General features: G+C 56.9%; 1 protein-coding gene, 1 long non-coding RNA gene and 2 other non-coding genes across 4 annotated transcripts in view; 1 reads left to right on the top strand and 3 right to left on the bottom strand.

Annotated features, from left to right (window-relative positions):
• Positions 1-6: 6 nt before the first annotated feature.
• LOC104870727 lies at positions 7-1882 on the top strand. Its single transcript, XR_782575.3, has 3 exons — positions 7-484; positions 1263-1368; positions 1787-1882. It is a non-coding gene; the product is annotated as an uncharacterized LOC104870727 (long non-coding RNA).
• Positions 1883-4553: 2671 nt separating this feature from the next.
• The window catches only part of Trpm2 (transient receptor potential cation channel subfamily M member 2), a 49408-nt gene continuing 35912 nt past the window's right edge, over positions 4554-18049 (bottom strand). Inside the window, 10 exon segments of the mRNA XM_010636466.3 lie at positions 4554-5319; positions 5876-5992; positions 7033-7134; positions 8086-8191; positions 9398-9484; positions 11536-11637; positions 11872-11948; positions 12441-12598; positions 13097-13184; positions 14910-14997. Coding sequence (XP_010634768.1) covers positions 5194-5319; positions 5876-5992; positions 7033-7134; positions 8086-8191; positions 9398-9484; positions 11536-11637; positions 11872-11948; positions 12441-12598; positions 13097-13184; positions 14910-14997 — 1051 coding nt within the window. The 3' untranslated portion in view covers positions 4554-5193.
• Positions 7091-7163, bottom strand: LOC117283283. The gene has a single exon (XR_004514273.1). It is a non-coding gene; the product is annotated as a Z6 small nucleolar RNA (small nucleolar RNA).
• Positions 8067-8132, bottom strand: LOC117283282. The gene has a single exon (XR_004514272.1). It is a non-coding gene; the product is annotated as a Z6 small nucleolar RNA (small nucleolar RNA).

Genomic DNA, 18049 nt, shown 5'->3' with positions numbered 1-18049 from the left:
GGCCCGGGCTGCTGCTCCTGCACCCGCACTGCAGGGCCTGACGAGGGCGGGAAGGTGCGGGCCGGCCTTGGGGCTGCACCTCAGCCTCCCTGGGGGTTCTGTGAACAACCTCGTGGTGTCTTGGATACGCAGTAAACAGCACATTTAATGTGCTTCGTGCAGACATCGGCATGCTTTCCGTCACCGTGCTGCGGGCGGGCTTGCACTCCTGTGACTTACGTAAATGGAATCGCCCTTCTCCGGCCTCTTCCCTGGAGTGGCTATTTTGAGACTGGGTCCTGCCCTCTGCGCCCAGTGGCCTCTGCTCCCCAGCCACACTGGCTCCTCTGGTTTGGGACCCTTCAGGAGCGCTGAAGTGCGCGGACCCGTCCTGGACAACGTGTTTTCTTGAGTGAACACCTTGTGGGGTGTGAAACCATGCGACTGCTGACCTCTGACTCTTGACGCTGCCTCACGGACCCCAAAAACCATCCTCGCCGACCGGGTATGGGCGGTCTTTTCCACTCCGAACATTCTAGTAGGTGTGGTGGGTTCTGAATTGTGATTCTGAGACAGGATCTTGCTGTGTGGTCCAGGCTGGCTATAAACTCACTGTGTAACCCAGGCTGGTCTTGAACTCACAGCATCTTCCTGGCTCAGCCTCCTGAGTGTTGGGATGACAGGCATGTGCCACCATGCCTGGTTCATTTGTTTATTTGCCAGCCATGTGCGGTAATTTCTTAGCAAAGTGTTCTGCTCAAACCACTTTTAATGGCGCTAGCAGGGGTCTGTTTTTTTGTTTGTTTTGTTTTGTCTTGTTTTTTGTTTTGTTTTGTTTTTACCAGGGATCAAACTCTGCACCTTATGCTTGAGAGGCAGGCACTGTGCCACTGAGCTAAATCCCAGGCCCCATTTGTTTTTTCTCTTGTTAAGAGAGTTCTTTGTCCCTCTGGATACAATGCCTTTATTAGATATGTGATTTGTGTATATTTTCTCTGAGTTTGTGGGTTATCTTTTATTCTCTTATTTTCCAAAGATTAGAAGTTTTACTTTTGAGAAAGTTCAATTTAGCATCTTAAATTTTTTATGAATCATACTTTTAAGAAATCTTTGCCTGACCCCAAATCATAAAAACATTATAGGAATTTGCACATTCCATTCTGAATTAATTTGGGTGTATTGTGAGATGTAATTCAAGGTGATTTTCTGTGTAGGGACAATCAGTTTGTGACTGTTGGAAAAACCATCCTTTCTCGTTTTTGAAGTTTTTTTTTTTTAACCAGAAACAGATGGTGGATTTTGTTTTTTCTGCATCAACTGACATTGTCTGCTGCATTCTGATAGTATGGTGAATAACATGGAGACTAAGTTTAACCCTGTCTTCTTGGGGTAAGTGCCAGTTGGATGTGAGGCAATATTTTGGGATATGGTTAAGTCACACACAGCTGCTGAGGATACTGTTTTCTTGATAGAATGTTTCTAGTTTGTATCACCTAGTCATTGTCCATTTCATCTAAGTTGTTGAATTCATCAGCAAAAAATTTCCCTTAATATGCCCTCATCGTGCTTTCAATACCTATAAAATATTAAAATGAGCGATGTCACCTCTCTCATTCCCATTGGTAATTTTTGGCTCTTTTTAAACTGATCATCAGGATAGAAGTTTATCAAGTGTATTGATCTCGCCAAAGAATTAATTTTTGGCTTCATTGATTTCTTTGTTTCACTTTTTGTTTTCATTAACTTCTCTGATCTTTATTCTTTCTTTCACTTATTTCCATCAGTTTAAATTTGTCTTCTTTTTCAGGCTCTCCAACTGGAAACCAAAGTCACTGGCCTCTATCAGCGCTGTGAACTTCCCTCCAGGGACTACTACAACTACATCCCAGGATTTTGATGTCTTGTATTTTTGTTATCACCAAGTTTGAAATACTTTATAATTTCCCTTTGGATTCCTTTTGTGACTTAGGAGTTTGGAAGTGTAATTTTAAATTTCCAGACACTTGGGAACGATGTTAGTACAGACCCTCTTGAGGAGGGTAGTGTAGGCCCATCACTTACGAACCTTTCACTCCCAGCCCCATGTGGCTCTATTACTTAGTGTCTTAGTTACTTTTCTGGTCACTGGGACAAAATTCTAACACCAATAACTTAAGGGAGGAGAGGATTATTACTCAGTATGTACAGTATGCGGAGGTTTCAGTCCATATAGGCTGGCAGGGTGGCACAGCAGAGGGGCATCACAGAAGAGAAACAGTCCATGGCAGGGCAGGCAGGAGGCAGCGTCATCGAGGGAGGAGGGACATCTATCCACACCCGTCCAGGCCACTTTGCCCCAGTCTCCACCTCCCAACATCACATTCAGCTATAAAAGTCATCAATGGACTCATCCTCTGATGAGTATCACACCCCATGACCCAGTCACCTCCCCACGTCCCCACTTCTGAGCACATGAGGCTTTGGGGAGACATTTAAATATGAACCATAACACTAAATTTCCTTCAGGACTTCCTCAGTATCACAGTACCTCTCTCAATAAATGTATTCACTCCAAAGGAAAAGATACTAACTCTGCCGTGGAGAAAAGGCCTTGACCATGTGACAGGGACAGGGTTAACAGTGATAGGGCAGATGGACAGCACCACCCTTTCCGGGGGCACGGCGATGGCTTCGCTGGCTCCTGTGACCACTGCCCATGGGTCCCCTCATCACAGCTGAGAGGAGGCACCACATGCAACCACATCGAAGGACAGAGTACAGAGTGACAGGTTGTATGTTCAGAATTGAGAAAACCACAGGAGAAGGCAAAGTCTGAGTCACCGCTATGGACTGGAAGAGAGTGGAGAAGTGACAGCTCAGAGAGAAGTGGAACCCTGGAACAAAGGGTATTACCAGGAAATCCAGGCTCAGTACCCAGCCTGCCACATTGAGGGGAGGAGTGGAGCCTTCAGGAGGTGAGGCCTGGAGGAAGGAAGCTAGGAACTGGGGTCCCATCTCCCCCACCTTCCAGCTGGAGATGTGGGGAGCCATTCCCACACACACTCCCTGCCATCACCGTCCACTCCGTGGAGTGACGCAGTTGAGGGGCTGCCTCTCCATGCCCCTGCTGCTGTCAGCTCTGAGCTGCATTAACCTTTTCTGTTTATAAGGTCAGTCGCCTCTGGTATTTCACTTGGAGACACGAAGCTGGAGGACACAGTTTTCACGACCTGGTTTCCTCCCTCTGCTGTGTTGTTTCTGTAGCTGATCTGGGGTTTCATGCACAGCTAGGACCCATCATATCCTCCTGCATGTGTGACCAGACCACTTTGGTGTCAGCACGCTCCCTCTGGGACCCTTGAGTCTGTGTGGATGGCCTCCCTCACCAAGGAGATATCTGAGGACCCCGAGGACCCCTCTGTGCACTCTGACCTCTGCCTGTGCTTCCAAACCCAGGCTCTAATGCCAGCCGGGTGCTGTGGCAGCCTGTGTACTCTGGCTGGCAATAGCGCCTGCTAATCTGCCTGGCATCCGGTGCCTGGTCTGGGCATGGCATGCAGCTTCCGGGTAATCGCTCTCACATCGGATGCTCTGGCCAGGCCAGGGCTGAATGCATCTCTCCAGGGATCAGAACAGAGGATGAAGTCAGTCGAGTGAACAAACACCCTGGCGTGGCCAGTGCTGCCCTTCCCATACCTGGAAAGGCCACACAGCTGATGTGGACAGGCCCTTCCCAGCTGCAGATAGCCTGGGTCTTTGCTGCTGCCCTGTCCTTCTCCTTCCTGGAGCCTCCCCACAGCCTCTCTGCCTCAGCCCCACACCTGCCCAGAGCTCAGAAGGATGCTCAGGCTGGCAGCCATTTCCCTGGCACACAACACAGAATAGGTGGGCAGGGAGCCCAGGAAGCCTGCCAGGCGGCCAAGGCAGGGCCTCAGCAATGAATGCACAGCCGCTGAACAGATCTGGCCTCCTCGGCTTTGGCAAAGGGAGCCTCCCCACCACTCCCAGAATTCCTGAATTTCCTGGAATCTTGGGCTCTGCCCAACCTCAGAAGCCTGCACTAGAAAGCAGAAGGCCCAGTGACAGTCCCCTCCCGGGCCTCTGTACCAAAAGCAACTCCCCTGGGTCAGCACACCCCTCCCTAACATCCCTTGTCACGCTCCCAAGGGACCCCTTTCCCAAAAGTGGTGAAGGGAAAGGTTTGGAGGCTATGGCTCTGCGACACAGACAGAGGCTGGAGCTCTGGTCCAGGGGAAGACAGTATGGCTGGGCAGGCTGTGCTCTGAGAATGGTGAAAGAGGCCCAGAATCCCCAGGAAGTGTCCCTGCCAACAGGGCACCGTCACCCTGTGGGTGGGTGGAAGGTGGGGCAGGTGGATGCCAGTCCCTGGGAGGCATGGGTGACACTGGGACACTGAAGCAGACCTAGGGAAATGGAGAAGGAGGCTGGGGGCCCAGGAGAAAGCCAGGTTTGCGCCTAGGAGACATCAACAGGGGTGCTGCGTGGCTCAGGGACCTGCTACCCAGGAAGGCCACTCCTGTCAGCTGGGGCCACTGCCACCAGGGGAGGAGCCAGGAAGCACAGGAAGTCACCCATGGCTGAAAGGCAGAACTTTATCATGAACAGTGCTGGAGGGCCTCCAGGCTGGCCTGAGGTTAATGAGATCTAACATCTTGGCTTTACATCGCTCCCACCCTGACGGGCTCCTGAGGGTTTCTGCTTCTGTGAGTCACCAAGTCCAGACCAGGGGGCCCTGCTGTTTCTCCCGCCCCACTGCCTGCCCCTCCCTGCAGAGCCAGCCTCTCTCTCTGTGCTTCTACAGCCTGACAGCTGGGCAGTGAGCCAGGCCTCCCGAGGTGTCCCCGCCCAGGCCAGGGCAGGCCAGGCCAGGGTCAACGTCAGGTCCCAGCACCTCAGGGGCAAGTCAGGCGCAGCCACCCCAGTCCTGGCAGGCCCAGGCAGGGGACTTCACAGGGCCCCAGCTCTCCAGGCAACTCCTGTGTGGATGCATTGTGCGAGACCACAGGACTGAGCAGGGAGGACTGCAGCTGAGGGTGAGGCTGTGTGGGCGCCAGCTCCTCCTGATGGCAGCAGCCCCAGCCCTCACAGCGGCCTCATAGGGTGGCAGGTCCCCAAGCCACAGCACAACAGGTCCAGGGTGGCACACGCCTCAGGCAGCAGGTGTCACCCTGGTCCAACAGCAGCCGGGTCCCCAGGGTCCAGCAGAGGACACGGTCAGTAGTGGGCCCCGAACAGAGCGGCTGTCTTCTGCAGGATGGTCTTGTGGTTCACATACAGTGGGATGCGCTTGTCCACCACCTGCCACCGGATGGACACACCTGGGTCGCAGGCATGCAGGTGCTGCAAGGACAGAGGCAGCCGTCACTCCAGCCCGAGAGCTCCAAACCTCAGATTCCAGGGGCGTGGTGACCCTGCACCTGCCTCCAGCCCAAGTATGGCCAGCTCACTGCAACACAGACCAGGATGCCTGCTGTGAACCCCTTGAGACCCGAGACCCCCACAGGGAGGCCAAGACGCCTCCAGCTCAGAGGTTCCCCTATGGGAAACCTGCCCACCAGGTTCTGGTTAGGGAGATGTGGAGCTGATGGACATGTGGGGACAGGTGTCCCCATAATGGAGTAGTTGCAGAAGTCGGAAAGCCCTGCCAGCCACCCCGACTGATTCTCAAGACCCTGCCGGGGGGGCCCCATCTTGGTACTGCACAAGACCTTCACTCCACGCCCCTGGTGTAGTCTCTGGCCTCTCCCTTCCAGAAAACTTCCAAAAAAGACTGGGCTTGAGCCCCATGGCACCCCTATCTCCAGCCCTGGGCTGGACCGGGGAGCCTGGCAGACCCATCTCCAGAAGCCCCTCCCCGAAACCCCTGGGATCCCTGCCCGGATGTCCCGCCTCATACAGAGTTCAGCCTCTTCAGCTCCACGTCGTTCTGGTCTGGGAAGTGGACACTGGTGGCCACCGTTTCAATCCAGGCATTGTCTGTGTTCCGAGGGTCATCCATGTACCCTTTGTATACCTGGAGGCACAGCAGGGCTGAGATGGTCAGCAGTGGGCCCGGGCCCCCCACTCACCACCAGTGGGCCGGGCCCCAGGAGAGGGCCTCCCCGACTGGCTGCAAACATGGCAGCTGTCCTGCCAGGCCCCCGAGGCCTTGGAAACCGCCATTGTGGGACCCACACAGAATGCCGTCCATGCAAGGGCCACCGGCTGCCTGCCAAAGCAGCAACAGGGTTTCCTCCAGGATGATGGAAGCCCTGGAACTAGGTGGAGACTGTGCAATACTACGAGTGCCGAACACCAGGGACACAGGCACTTGCGCCCAGTCTTGGCCTGGGATGCTGCTCAGGGGTTAGCGCTGGCCAACACGCAGGAAGAGGCTCTGGGCTCCAGCCCAGGCCGCCCCCTACACCCACAAAGTCAGCTTCATGTCACGTGACTCTCACTTCAGTAAAAATGGAATTCCTTTAAGTCGTGAGCAAACGGAGATGGTGTTTGCTCGCCCATGGCCTGCACAGGGGAAGCCACACTGCTGGGTGGGTGAGTCAAACTTCTCAGTCACCTGAGACAGCACCATCCACACTGGACAATAGAGGCACCACCAGAGGACAGGCCAGGCGAGAAGGGACACCCAGAGCCGGGCACAGCAGGAGGTGAAGTTGGAAACCAAACCATGAGTTAACAACTTGAGGAGGGCAGCTGCGGGAGATGTGCACCACACGTGATTACACAATCATGGCGGATGCCCAGCCTGGCAAAAAAGGATTCCGGCTTCTGCAGAAAGGATTAGGAGGGCTGGGGGTTTAGCTCAGTGGTTCCTCTATCTGCCTCGAAAGTGCAAGGTACTGAGTTCGATCCCCCGTTCAGAAAAAAAATTAAGAAGGGATTTGGAGACCTGGCTGGGACCCGGGTTCACAGGGCTGCCATCAGTAGGACTGAAAGGTCCGCTGCATCCTGGGCTCCTCCTCCAGCCCTCAGGACCAGACGTGGCTCCGAGCCCCGCCCACCTCTGGGTCCCACCCAGTCACTTGGCCCCGCCTCCCCATGCGTCTTGCCCACCTCGGAGCCCCGCTGCAGTAGGCCCTCCACCTCCAGCCAGGCCTCCCGCAGTAGGATCTGCTTCAGCTTCCTTGGCAGTGTCTCCCCTGGCTCCCTGGAGCCCTGCGCAGAGAGGTAAAGGCTGCTCAGTAAGGTGCCCACGGCTCTCAGGCAACCAGGGCCATCCCTGTTGGCCCCCAGCCCAGAGTGGGCAGCAGGCCGGGCCCTGACCACTCGGGGCAGGCATGACACTGCCCATAGCCCTGTCCCAGTCAGCACCCAAGCAGAGGAGCCAGGACAGCCCTATGCCTCCTGCACCTTTCTCTGGACCCAGGCCCTCCTCTCGCCTGAGAGGCCACTGGGGCATCTCTCTGGCCCTGGCATCCACGCTCAGGCCTGAACGCCCAGGTGGCAGGTCATGTGACACGTGCTTCCCGCAGAGGCAGCTGCTGGGCCACAGGGCAGAGCTGGGGATGGAGGACAAGGGCTTCTTGCAGAGTGGGGTAGAGGGCAGGGAAACAGGCACAGGAAAAGATGCCAGGTGCCATGGCCAGGGCTGGCGGTCCTGGGTCTCAGGAGGATGCACTCTGACCTTGCAGTGAGGCAGAGCAGGAAGGTCCTGGGCATCTGTCCCCGAGTCTCCCCACCAGGTCTCCAGCTCTAGTGCCTGCAGCCAGCCACCACCCTGTGGCAGGCCATGCCCACCCCTGCCCTGGATAATGGCAGAGCTCACCCCAGGTGTGGGTGGGAAGGGCAGATGTGTGGTGGAGAGCCTGGGAGAAGCCACCACCCCCACACTGAGCTCCACAGAGCCTTTGGCCCCTAGGGAGCCCTGCCTGGGACGCAGTGAGCTCTCAGTTAGTGCCTGTGCATTCCACAGAACCTGAACCTCAGCTGCAGAAAAAGAAGCAGGAGGGGGACTGAAAAGCACAGTGTCAGCCTCAACTGCCGCCCAGCCCCAGGGGAGGCGAGGACTTTGGGACAGCAGGCTGAGGGAGGGGTAGAAGGGCACATGAGGAGCCAAGCCCACCGCCCCACCATAATCAGCTCAACCCTGCTTTGGCCCCATCCTACCCCTGGCAGGGCCCAGAGCTCCGAGAGGGGCCGCTTCACCACGAGCACCTCCAGCATCTTCTTTATGCTTTTCCTGCAGATGGCACCGTCCTGATTCCTCCTCCACCTGTGAAGGGAGCCACTCACACCTGTGCAAGTGCACTGGTCACCAGCCCACCCTTTCCCAAGCAGCAGCCTGCGCCTGCACCTGCCCTGCCCGGGGCTGGGGTGGATTGGGCCCCTGCCAGCCCACCATCCCTCCCCTTCTCTCCTGAGGATCTCAGCCCACAGAAGACCAGAGACAGTTGCCGTGAAAATCATGGTCTTCCCCACCTCGGTAAACCACTGGGAGGGAAGAAAGGGCCCAAGCATTTGGGAGATCTTTAATCAAAAGCCTTAAAACAAGGGTGTCTGATTTATTTCTTAACACTGTGGTCTGAAGCTGCATCCCCTTGCCTACAAATGACTCAAGTTTGTCCTTCTCTATGGCAGAGCAGTAACTCCGGTACAAATATCACGATTTCTTTACCCATTCATCAAAATAAAAGATAGACAGACCAGTAGAAACAGGGTCGTAGGACTTTTACAAATGGGAAGGGGATCTAGAGACAGAGGGAGGGGTAGGAGGGGGTGAGAAGGCGAACAAAAAGAATTAAAATGTGTTAAGTACAAGTCTTACTCCCTAAGCTGAATGCAGACATTATATACGGCAGGTGTGTACTGATGTAAAATAAAAAGCCTAGAAAAGCACACAATGGGCCCCGCTTTCCAGCCCCAGGCCTCGGGAGATGCTGGCATGAGCCCCACAGGGCGCTGAGCTGAGTGCAGCTGCACTGGGCCCTGTGATTCCACCGGGACAAAGCCAGGCTGCCGCTGGTCCTGACGGTGGGCAGGACTCCGGTTCCGAGCACCCAGCGGCTGTGAGAGCTGCACAGGGCGGGCCGTGGGGACGCATGCGTGTGTCCGCAGGTGTGCAGCGGTGTGTGCATGCAGCTGTGGACATGCAGTGTGTACGCACGTGCACACCTGTCTCCTAGCAGGACAAGTCCCTGACAGAAAGGTCGGCAGACCTAGAGTTACACTTTCACTGCCTTACTATTTCCCCTTGGATGCAAGCCCGCCTCCCAGTGGGACTCTCGGGGTCCCAGGAAACAAGAGCGGGCTCCAGCCCACGGGCTCATCCCTGCCGGGTTTCAGGGTGTCCGCAGTGAACCACAGAGGCCCCTCACCTGCCCCCGACAGCACAGCAGTCCTCTGGCTCTCAGAGCACATGGGGGTCCCTTGAAAGCACCTCTCATGGACACGTGGGTGACTGTGTCCCCAAGGTACTCACCGAGTGACCACGGGGTGCAGCATGTGGTTGGGGCCAAAGCAACTGAGGCTCCCACGTCCACGCAGCCCTGTGCGGCCCATGGGGTTCCTGGGGCAGAGAGGACTCAGCTCAGCTGCCCCCTGGTGCCGGGGGACTCTGGGCTCCCACCCAGTCCTGGGCCACCCAGGGGGGCGGGCTCATCTTTTGGGGAGGCTAAGACCAGGGCAGGGCTCCTGGCTAGTGGGGGCACGCAGCACGGGGAAGGGTCTCCCTGGAAGCAGTCTGGCCTTGCTGTGGCCACCCCTCCCTTACAGAGTGGGGACCCTTAGTGGCTCACGGGCTGGCATGGGGAAGGGGCCCAGTGCTCGGTCCTCAGCGGCCTGTCCCTCAGCCTCCTGCACCCTCCAGGCCTATCTCTCGGACACCCCAGATACCCGCTTTCCCTCTGTCTCCCCGTGACTGGGGCACTGGGCCCCGCAGACCTGGCACAGCAGTCATCTCTCTGGTCACCCCAGGAGAGGGTGCCAGCCTGACTGTCCCCCACAATTTCAGGTCTGTTCCCACTCTCCCTTCCGCTGAAGGCCTCCCTGCCTTGTCTGTGGCCTTCTCTGTCTCCAGCACAGCAGCCACCCAGCATGCTGGCCTTTGCCTCCCAGCCACTGTCCTTGCCTTCCACATGCTTCCCCTGGGCCAGGGGCAGGGGCCGTAGAGAGACCCACTCTACCTCTCCAGCAGCCAGGCATGGTGGAGCCTGGGCGGTGGGGCCCAGGGAAGGTCTTGAGGTCCCTGGGAGCCCTGCAGGAGCCCAAGTCTTTCCTCTTCACCACACACACCCTGTCATAGCCACTGCTCCCCGGGGGCCAAAGCAGCAGGACTGAATACCATGGATGGAATCGCTTCCCACTGGGAGCCAAAGTCAACCTTCCCTCTTTATGAGCCCATTATCCCAGTACTGGGTCCAGCAGCAGGAAGCTAACTCATAGTCTCCCTCCTCACACCTCAACCTCCAGCTGTGTTGAAACCCTAAGTGAAAAACCTAATTCTAAAATATACTACAAGACACAGAAGAGTATACTGTAGTGGTGATTGTGGTTTGAATATCGTGTGGCCCCTCCCAGACTCACATCAAGATCTGATCACATTCTGAGATATTCAGAGTCAGGACCCAACCTCTAAGAGCGACAGTGCACAGTGTGACTGACTGGTGGGTGAGTGTGAGGGGCGGTGTCAGCCAGCCCAGCCAGAGCCCCCTGCCCTCCCCTGCCATGTGACACCACCAGCAGGAAGGCGTCAGCAGACACAGGCTCTCACACAGGCTCTCCACCTTGGGTCGGAAACACAGGCCAAGATAAACACTGTGTTATTAGCAACATGTCTCCCAAGGACAGTGATTTCACAGAAAATAGATGTAGGGAGGTGGAGTGAAAGCATGACTTGCAAGTGAACGACATCACTGTGTTATGATGCGCAAACTCTCATCCTCTCGCTGTAGCCCATTTCCACAGGGCCAACCACTCCCCCTGTCCCATCGGCAGGACGTCCCTGCTCCCTCCTGCCTGCACTTCCCGCCACCCCAGACACACTGTCAGCAGCACCACCATGCCCTGCTCTTCATGCCCACCTCCAGAGCAGGGCACCTGGGCACGGGGTCTGTCCCGGCCCCTCCTGTCTCCCGAAGTAATCCACTCCGTTCCAGAATGTTCTCCAAAGAGCCAGCTCCCCTTCTCCATGACGTCCCCCTGACACCCACATCCAGCAGCCTCACCCCTGATGGCCCTGCCACAGCAGAGACCCTTCTCTGGGGCCCCAGCTGGCACACGGACACCTGACATCACACGCTGGCTTCCGCCTCCTGGACTGTGAGCCGAAGCCCCCCTCTCAGTCACCAGGCAAGGTCACCATCCATGCCACCCTCTCACACCCGTGTGCCCACTCTGCCACCCACAAATCCAAGTCCCCGGGGCTCCTCTGAGTTGGGGCAGATTCAGGGCCTCCCTGCTGAGTGCTGGTGACAGCACCAAGGGCAGCTCTAGGCCAGGCGCTCAGAAGCACCTGGAGGTGATGCTTGTGGTTGGTTTGTTTTCACAGAAAATGACCCAATGTGCCAAGGAAGGGAAGGGTACCAGCCCCAGAGACAACCCCTCAGGCCCGGCACTCACAGGGGGAGCCCGTCCTGGACCACGTAGGCCCCGTGGAAGCTGCGGCGGTCCGTGGGTCCGTCTAGGGCGTTGTACCGGATGTTAGCCAGAGGCTCAGGGACACTGGGAGCACAGCAGGGGGACACATCCTCATGAGAGGAGGTGGGGCGCAAGAGGACGCGGGTGTCCCCAGGACTTGGCTCACAGAGGGGCCTCTAGCCACAGGTGGTGACAGGGCACAGGAAGGGCGTGCCCAAGACAGGCAGCTGCGCCCCCCAGGCCTCAGGGGAGAGACTGTCTGGGGTGGAGGGTTCTTGGGGTCCCTCGGAGAGGGACCCGGGTCCCAGGGATACTCACTCTCCCATGGGGTCCGTGAGGGATGTGTCCTTTCTCTCAGCCGTGTAGAAAGGAGGCTCGTAGATCAGAAACTCTGTCTGCATCACAGGGTAGGCGTCCTCAGGTCATCCCCAAGGCAGAGCAGGGCCAGCACCCCAAGGGGTTGAGTGCGCTCATAGCCAAGGCCACCACCACTAGGACTCAAAGCACCCAAGGGCGCAGGGCAGCCTGAGCCGGGGTGCACCTGTGAAGGGGCTCTCATCCTCCACGCCTGGCACTGGCCGAGGGGGCAGCTGCTGCTTCCAGGGGACAGTGGGGTCAGGGACAGGGGTTGGCAGACAGTGGCAGGGCCAGGACTGCTGGGCAAATACGAGCCAAAGAGGCAGCGTTGGGCTGTGAGCTCTGCGCCCACAAGGCCCCCTCTCTTCCTTGAGCGATGGGCCTCAATTTCCCCATCAGTCAAAGAAGGTCAGCCAGGCACTCAGGACCGTGAGGTGCCATGGGCAAGAGCCATGGGGGCCACCCAGGAGCTGAGGACGGGGCCTCCCTCCCGTCCCTAGAGCTTGGGCACAAGCAGAGTGGGCACTCACCTCCCACGGCACCTTCTCGTTGGGCACGGGGAAGCGGGTGACAGGGGAGCTGGGGTAAAGGAGGTGCCGGGCGTTCACATGGAAGCCATCCCCTGGCTCCTCCTCCTTCCTCCTGCCAGCCAGCTCGGCATCCGGCTCATCGAGGGCCTTTGGGGGTGCTGTGAACGGCCACACGGGCCGTGACACCTCGCTGAGCCCGAGCTTGGGTGCTCCATCCACACATCCCAGACATCCAAACCTCCCTGGGGCCCATGACAGGAGAGACAGTGCCTCCGTGGGACCTCAGGAACTGGCTGAGCACACAGGCCATGACAAAGGGCTGTCCCGTTAGTGGGTGAATTTACTTTTGGGGATAGCCACGTCGGAGGAAAGCTACTCACGTCCACTCCCTCACTGGTGCCTTCTGGCACTGGGTCACATGATGGTCTCAGACCCCCGAAGTGGCCCACCCCACCCCGCTTTCACAGTGAGTGGTAGAGGAGGTCCAGGATGGAGGGCCAGGCTGCCCTGGGGCGTGCAATGGCCTGGTCAAGCAGAGCAGGTGAGGCCAGGTGCCGTGTGGGCAGAAAGGGCTCCCTCCAGACTTCCACCAGGGTCTGCAGCTGCCTCTCCCCTAGCCCGCCACACAGGTCTGTGGGGACTGGCGCCCCACTCACCCAGGGCAGCCACGCCCGCTGTAGAGCCAAAGCCACTGTCCTTCAGGGTCCTCACGATCCAGTGCAAAGACCTGGCCATCTGGGCCACCTGGAAGGCACGTCCCAAGATAAGTGTGTTGGCACTGCACAGCACATCCCCCAGCGCCCCTGCCTGCCCTGCCAGTAAGGCTCAGGGCATCACTCCCATCTCCCCATGGACTCCACACTCCGACTTCAGCACTCCGGGCCATTGCAGAGACAAAGCCACCACCGCCCCAGCTCCCAGCTCCTCAGGCAGCTGCCCAAACATCAGGATGTTACAGAGGGCTTAAGGCCCCCTGATGTCCCAGGCGCTGGCCACTGACCCCAGCAGTGCCCATCAGTGCCGCCGGCCCATGATCACAATGGACACGCAAGGGCGACCCAAGTCCCCACGGGGCACCATGAAGGAAGAGGCGTCCTCAGTGCCCCTCCCTACCCAGCTTCCCGAGACCCTAGCTTGAGCTGTCTGGGACTGACACGGCGCAGGAAGACAGCTCATGCCACGGCACCCGTCTCAGCGTCACAAGGCCCAGACCCACAGGAGAGCCCAGGAGACGAAGCTGGTGAGGCCTGGGCACAGTGGGCAGGACTAGCTGACAGTGGACACCTGGCCAGCACAGGCCAGGCTGGAAGGCACACTGCAGGAGTAGCTTGGAGCAGGTCTACCCGAGGCCCTGGCCACTGTGGGCAGCACCGGTCCAACGTCTGGTCAGTGGACACCGACCAGGGGCGGGCAAGGCCAAAGGGTGCTCGACGTCGAGGGGCCTAGTGGACAAGGGGACCAAATCCCTCCTGGGCAGACAAGAAAGAGTGCAGGCTCTGCTGTGTCCACCCAGAGCCCCAAGCTGCCAGGCCTGTGGGGCCAACCTGCTGAGCTCCCTGACCCCAGACAGAACTGAGAGCTGCCCTCCACAATGCAGCCAGTCCCATGCCACCCACAGCTCCCTGATCCCCCATCCCCACCACCCAGGGCATCCCGACGCTGCCCTCCAGCTGACTGCCACCTGGCTCCCCCCCAGCACTGCTCCTCAGCCTCCAGCGCCCCTCTGGTACCCCACGTCCACTCCCAGACACTGGCTCTTCCAGGCCACAGTCCTAGAGCAGGCAGAATAAACACCAGTGTTCCCAAAACGCCTGTCCTCTGGAACCTCAGAATATGGCCCTACTTGCTTAGGAATAAGTCCTCTCTGGATGCAATCAGTTAAAATGAGGTCCCATGGGTCAGAGTGGGTCCTATCACCAGTGACTGTGATCAGCCCCCAGCCAGCCTGGGTCCCCAGGGTGCAGGGAAAGGCAGAGGAGCCTCCCCAGAGCCTGCAGATGGGCAGAGCTTGACTTTGGACTTCAGCCTCCCCAGCTGTGAGAGTTATTCCTGTTGTCATGGGAGCCCGAGACACCTGCACCAGCAGCGGGCTTCAGCACCCCAGGACACCCAGCTCCTCTTGGCCCCATCTCCATGCTGCCTGATCTGCCGGGCAGCTCCAGAACACAAGCCTCAAGGTCGTGATCCTGAGCCCTACACCCGTGCACCTGCTCCGGGCTAAGGCTGCCTCCTCTGCCCTCCCCTCCTCAGGGAACCTCAGACCAATCTTTGCTCAGCCAGGAGGCTCCTCCTCCCTCCTCTGATGGTCACAGCAGCCTCCAGAGCAGTGAGGAGCTGGTCTGAGGTCTTCCCGATAGGACAGCAGCAGGGGTCTCCTACAGACAGAGGAAAAGCCTCCTCCCAACTTCCCAGCCTCCTGCTCTCCCTCTTCCCAGGGGCCCAGAGTCCTGCAGGCCCAGCCCAGCCCACCTGCTCTTCCAGGGAAGCCAGCCTCTGCTCTGTGGGGCCTGATCTCTTCAGACGGTCCATGTCCAACAGGTCCACCATGCTGTCCACCCTGGAAGAGCACACAGCTAAGCCAGAGGCAGCAGGCTAGGGCCCTGGGACTGTCAGGGACACGGCGCCTGCTTGCAGACGGACCCACCAGACCCAGCAGCCCAAGCCCCATGTCAGCTGCACAGCAGTCATGGTCTCTTAACCCAGAAGACGGTGTAATGTGCTACAGAACAAATCCCCCTGGTGTCCCCAGAAGGGAAGATGTCGCAGCAGAGGGACAGCCCAAGCTCACAGGGCAGGTGACAGTCCAGGCTCCCAGGGGACAGCCCGCCAGAGGGTGTCTGGGAGAGTCCTGAGCTGGCCCACCACATGCTCTGACCCTCAAATCACAGGGGACAAAACAGCTTCCGAACAGCTGGGTTGGTTTGGGGCAGGGTGCTGGTCTTGGGTAAGAATTTGTGTTTTGTCTTACTTTGCCAAAGCATGTAAATGTCTAGGCCAGTTGTGGAGGTGCCTTCCTATAACCCCAGCACTCAGAAGGTGGAGGCAGAAGCATCTCCACAAGTTCAAGGCCAGCCTGGGTCACATACTAAGACCCTGTCTCAAACACCACCAACAAAAATTTTTTAATTAAAAAAAAAACTTGAGCTTCAGCCAACCTTAGCCTTTTGTGATGTAAATGAATAGGCAACACCCGTCCAAAGCTGGTCTGATTTTGCCCAGGGTTCCCTTACTTCCCTTTTTGCCTTGGGTGCCAACTGCAAGTCATGTTCATTTGTAATAAAGAAAGCAACAGCTTTAATAACCATTGTCCTGGGGATGTAACTTGCTTGAAAACAGTCAACTGGAGGAGGAGCGGCGTGGCCGTGTTGAGGGCCTAAGGGTTTACTTTTGCCCACACAATCTATTGCTCAGTCCCACAAAAGCCACTCCGGCCCCTGCCTTGTCTCCCTGAGCAGCTTCGCGACTATCCCAGGTGATTACTGGAGCCACCATGGGCCCCTGGGACTCAATCGCTGAGATGCGAGAGCCACCCAGGTCTGCAGGACAAGCACTGGGCAGCCTGGGGAGCTTGGCCCGGCCACCATGCTGTGAGGCCTGGCACGCCATGTGCCAGGGCACCTCCCTGGACTTTGGACCCCTCACTGGACCCACCCGGAAGAGGTGGCCAGGGCTGGGCCCTTCGTAAGAGCCACAAGTTATTTCATCATCCTCCACCGTGCTGTGATTTGCTCGATTTTATCAACCACAGCACGCCACTTGTGGTTAAAGATTCCTAGACACATAAACAGGAGCTTTTAAAATGTCACAGTGATTCCATTCCAGTGCAACACATTCTAGAGCGATGGTCTTGGGAAGCAAGAGGGACAAGCAGTCATCAGTGTGTCTGTGGAAACTCACTCAGGGCCAAGCTGGGGCCGACATTCAGATCCAGGCTGCACCATGTGTCAGGCCGGACTCTCATGTCCCAGAGCCTCTTTTCTCCATGGTGAGATGGAGTAAATGACACTCTCTGCTACCAGAGGACTAAGGAGGAGGATGCAGGCAGCGTGCTGGGCCTCTAGGGGCCCTCAGTATTCTGCTTCTCCAAAGTTCCCATTGACTGGGGCTGGGGATTTAGCTCAGTGGTTCAGCCACCTGCCTCGCAAGGGCAAGGATCCCAGTTGGATCCCCGGTACCAAAAAAATTAAAAGGGCCAGGGATTTAGCTTAGTGTTCTGCCACCTGCCTCACAAATGCAAGGACCTGAGTTCGATCCCTGTACAAAAAAAAAAGAAAGAAAGAAAGAAAGAAAGAAAGAAAGAAAGAAAGAAAGAAAGAAAGAAAGAAAGAAAGAAAGAAAGAGAAAAAAGAAAGAAAGAAAGAAAGAAAGAAAGAAAGAAAGAAAGAAAGAAAGAAAGAAAGAAAGAAAGAAAGAAAGAAAGAAAAAAGAACTTCCCACTGACTGCACCTCCTCAACCAGAATGCCAGTTCCAGAGCTCTGTGTGGGGCATCCTAACACTGGGCACTGCTCCCCAGCATCTGGGCCCTGGCATGACCACTGTTTAAAGTCAAATGAAAGCTGGCCATGGCGGCACACACCTGTAATCCCAGCACTTGGGAGGCTAAGGCAGGAGGATTACTGGGAGTTCAAGACCAGCCTGGGCTACATAGTGAGTTCCAGGTCAGTCTCAACTACATAGGGAGACCCTGTCTCCAAAAAACCAAAACATGAAAAATAAATAAATAGATAAAGTCAAATGACACCAGAGAGGGTCACTGATCAAGGCATTCTTGGCAGCAACCAGTGAGAGAAGGTGGCCAGGCAGGGTACAGAGTCCAGCACGTCCTCTCCAGCTGGAAGGCTCAGGTGCGACATCAGGAAAAGCAGGCAGAGACCACACACCCAGCCTCCTGCAGTCCCTTCAGGCTGGGGCCAGAACTGCACACATCTACTGGTGTCTGCCAAGCCTCCTGAAGAATTCTGTCCTTGCTCTTGTGGAGCTCACATTTCCACAGAGGGAGCAGATAAACATTAACACAACCCACCAAAGGACCTGCCAACTACATAATGGACAAACTCATCAACACTCCAAAAAACCAAACAACAAACCCAAAAGACAAACCCACGAATAAACCACTAGTCCACTAACCAATCAACTCACCAATGAACTCACCAACCTACCAAAGGACAAATCCACCAACCTACAACAAACACACAAACCAATCAACACCAGGATTTGGAGCGGGATTCTATACACACAGCAGGTGGAGGCATGGGAGGCCTCTAGTGAAGCCGCATTTAAATGAAGGGAGGTAGCAAGGCCAAGGCTTAAATGGATGCCAATGTGTCCAGACTGAGTCCCATAGTCTGGCTTACCCAGCACAAAAGACGGAAGCAGCTTTAACTATCCACTGGATTGTCAAGGTCCTTACCATGTGCCTGTCACCATCACCACCATCACCACCACCACCATCACCATCATCACCACCATCACCACCACCACCATCACGACCATCACCACTACCACCACCACCATTACCACCATCACCATCACCACCATCACCCTCACCACCATCACCACCATCACCATCACCACCACCATCACCACCACCACCATCACCATCATCACC

Source organism: Fukomys damarensis, unplaced genomic scaffold, assembly GCF_012274545.1.
Source record: "Fukomys damarensis isolate Sample0158 unplaced genomic scaffold, DMR_v1.0_HiC HiC_scaffold_24, whole genome shotgun sequence".
In the NCBI taxonomy this organism is placed as follows: Eukaryota; Metazoa; Chordata; class Mammalia; order Rodentia; family Bathyergidae; genus Fukomys; species Fukomys damarensis.
Note: the sequence above shows the minus strand (reverse complement) of the source record. Positions and strands in the feature narration are given on the sequence as shown.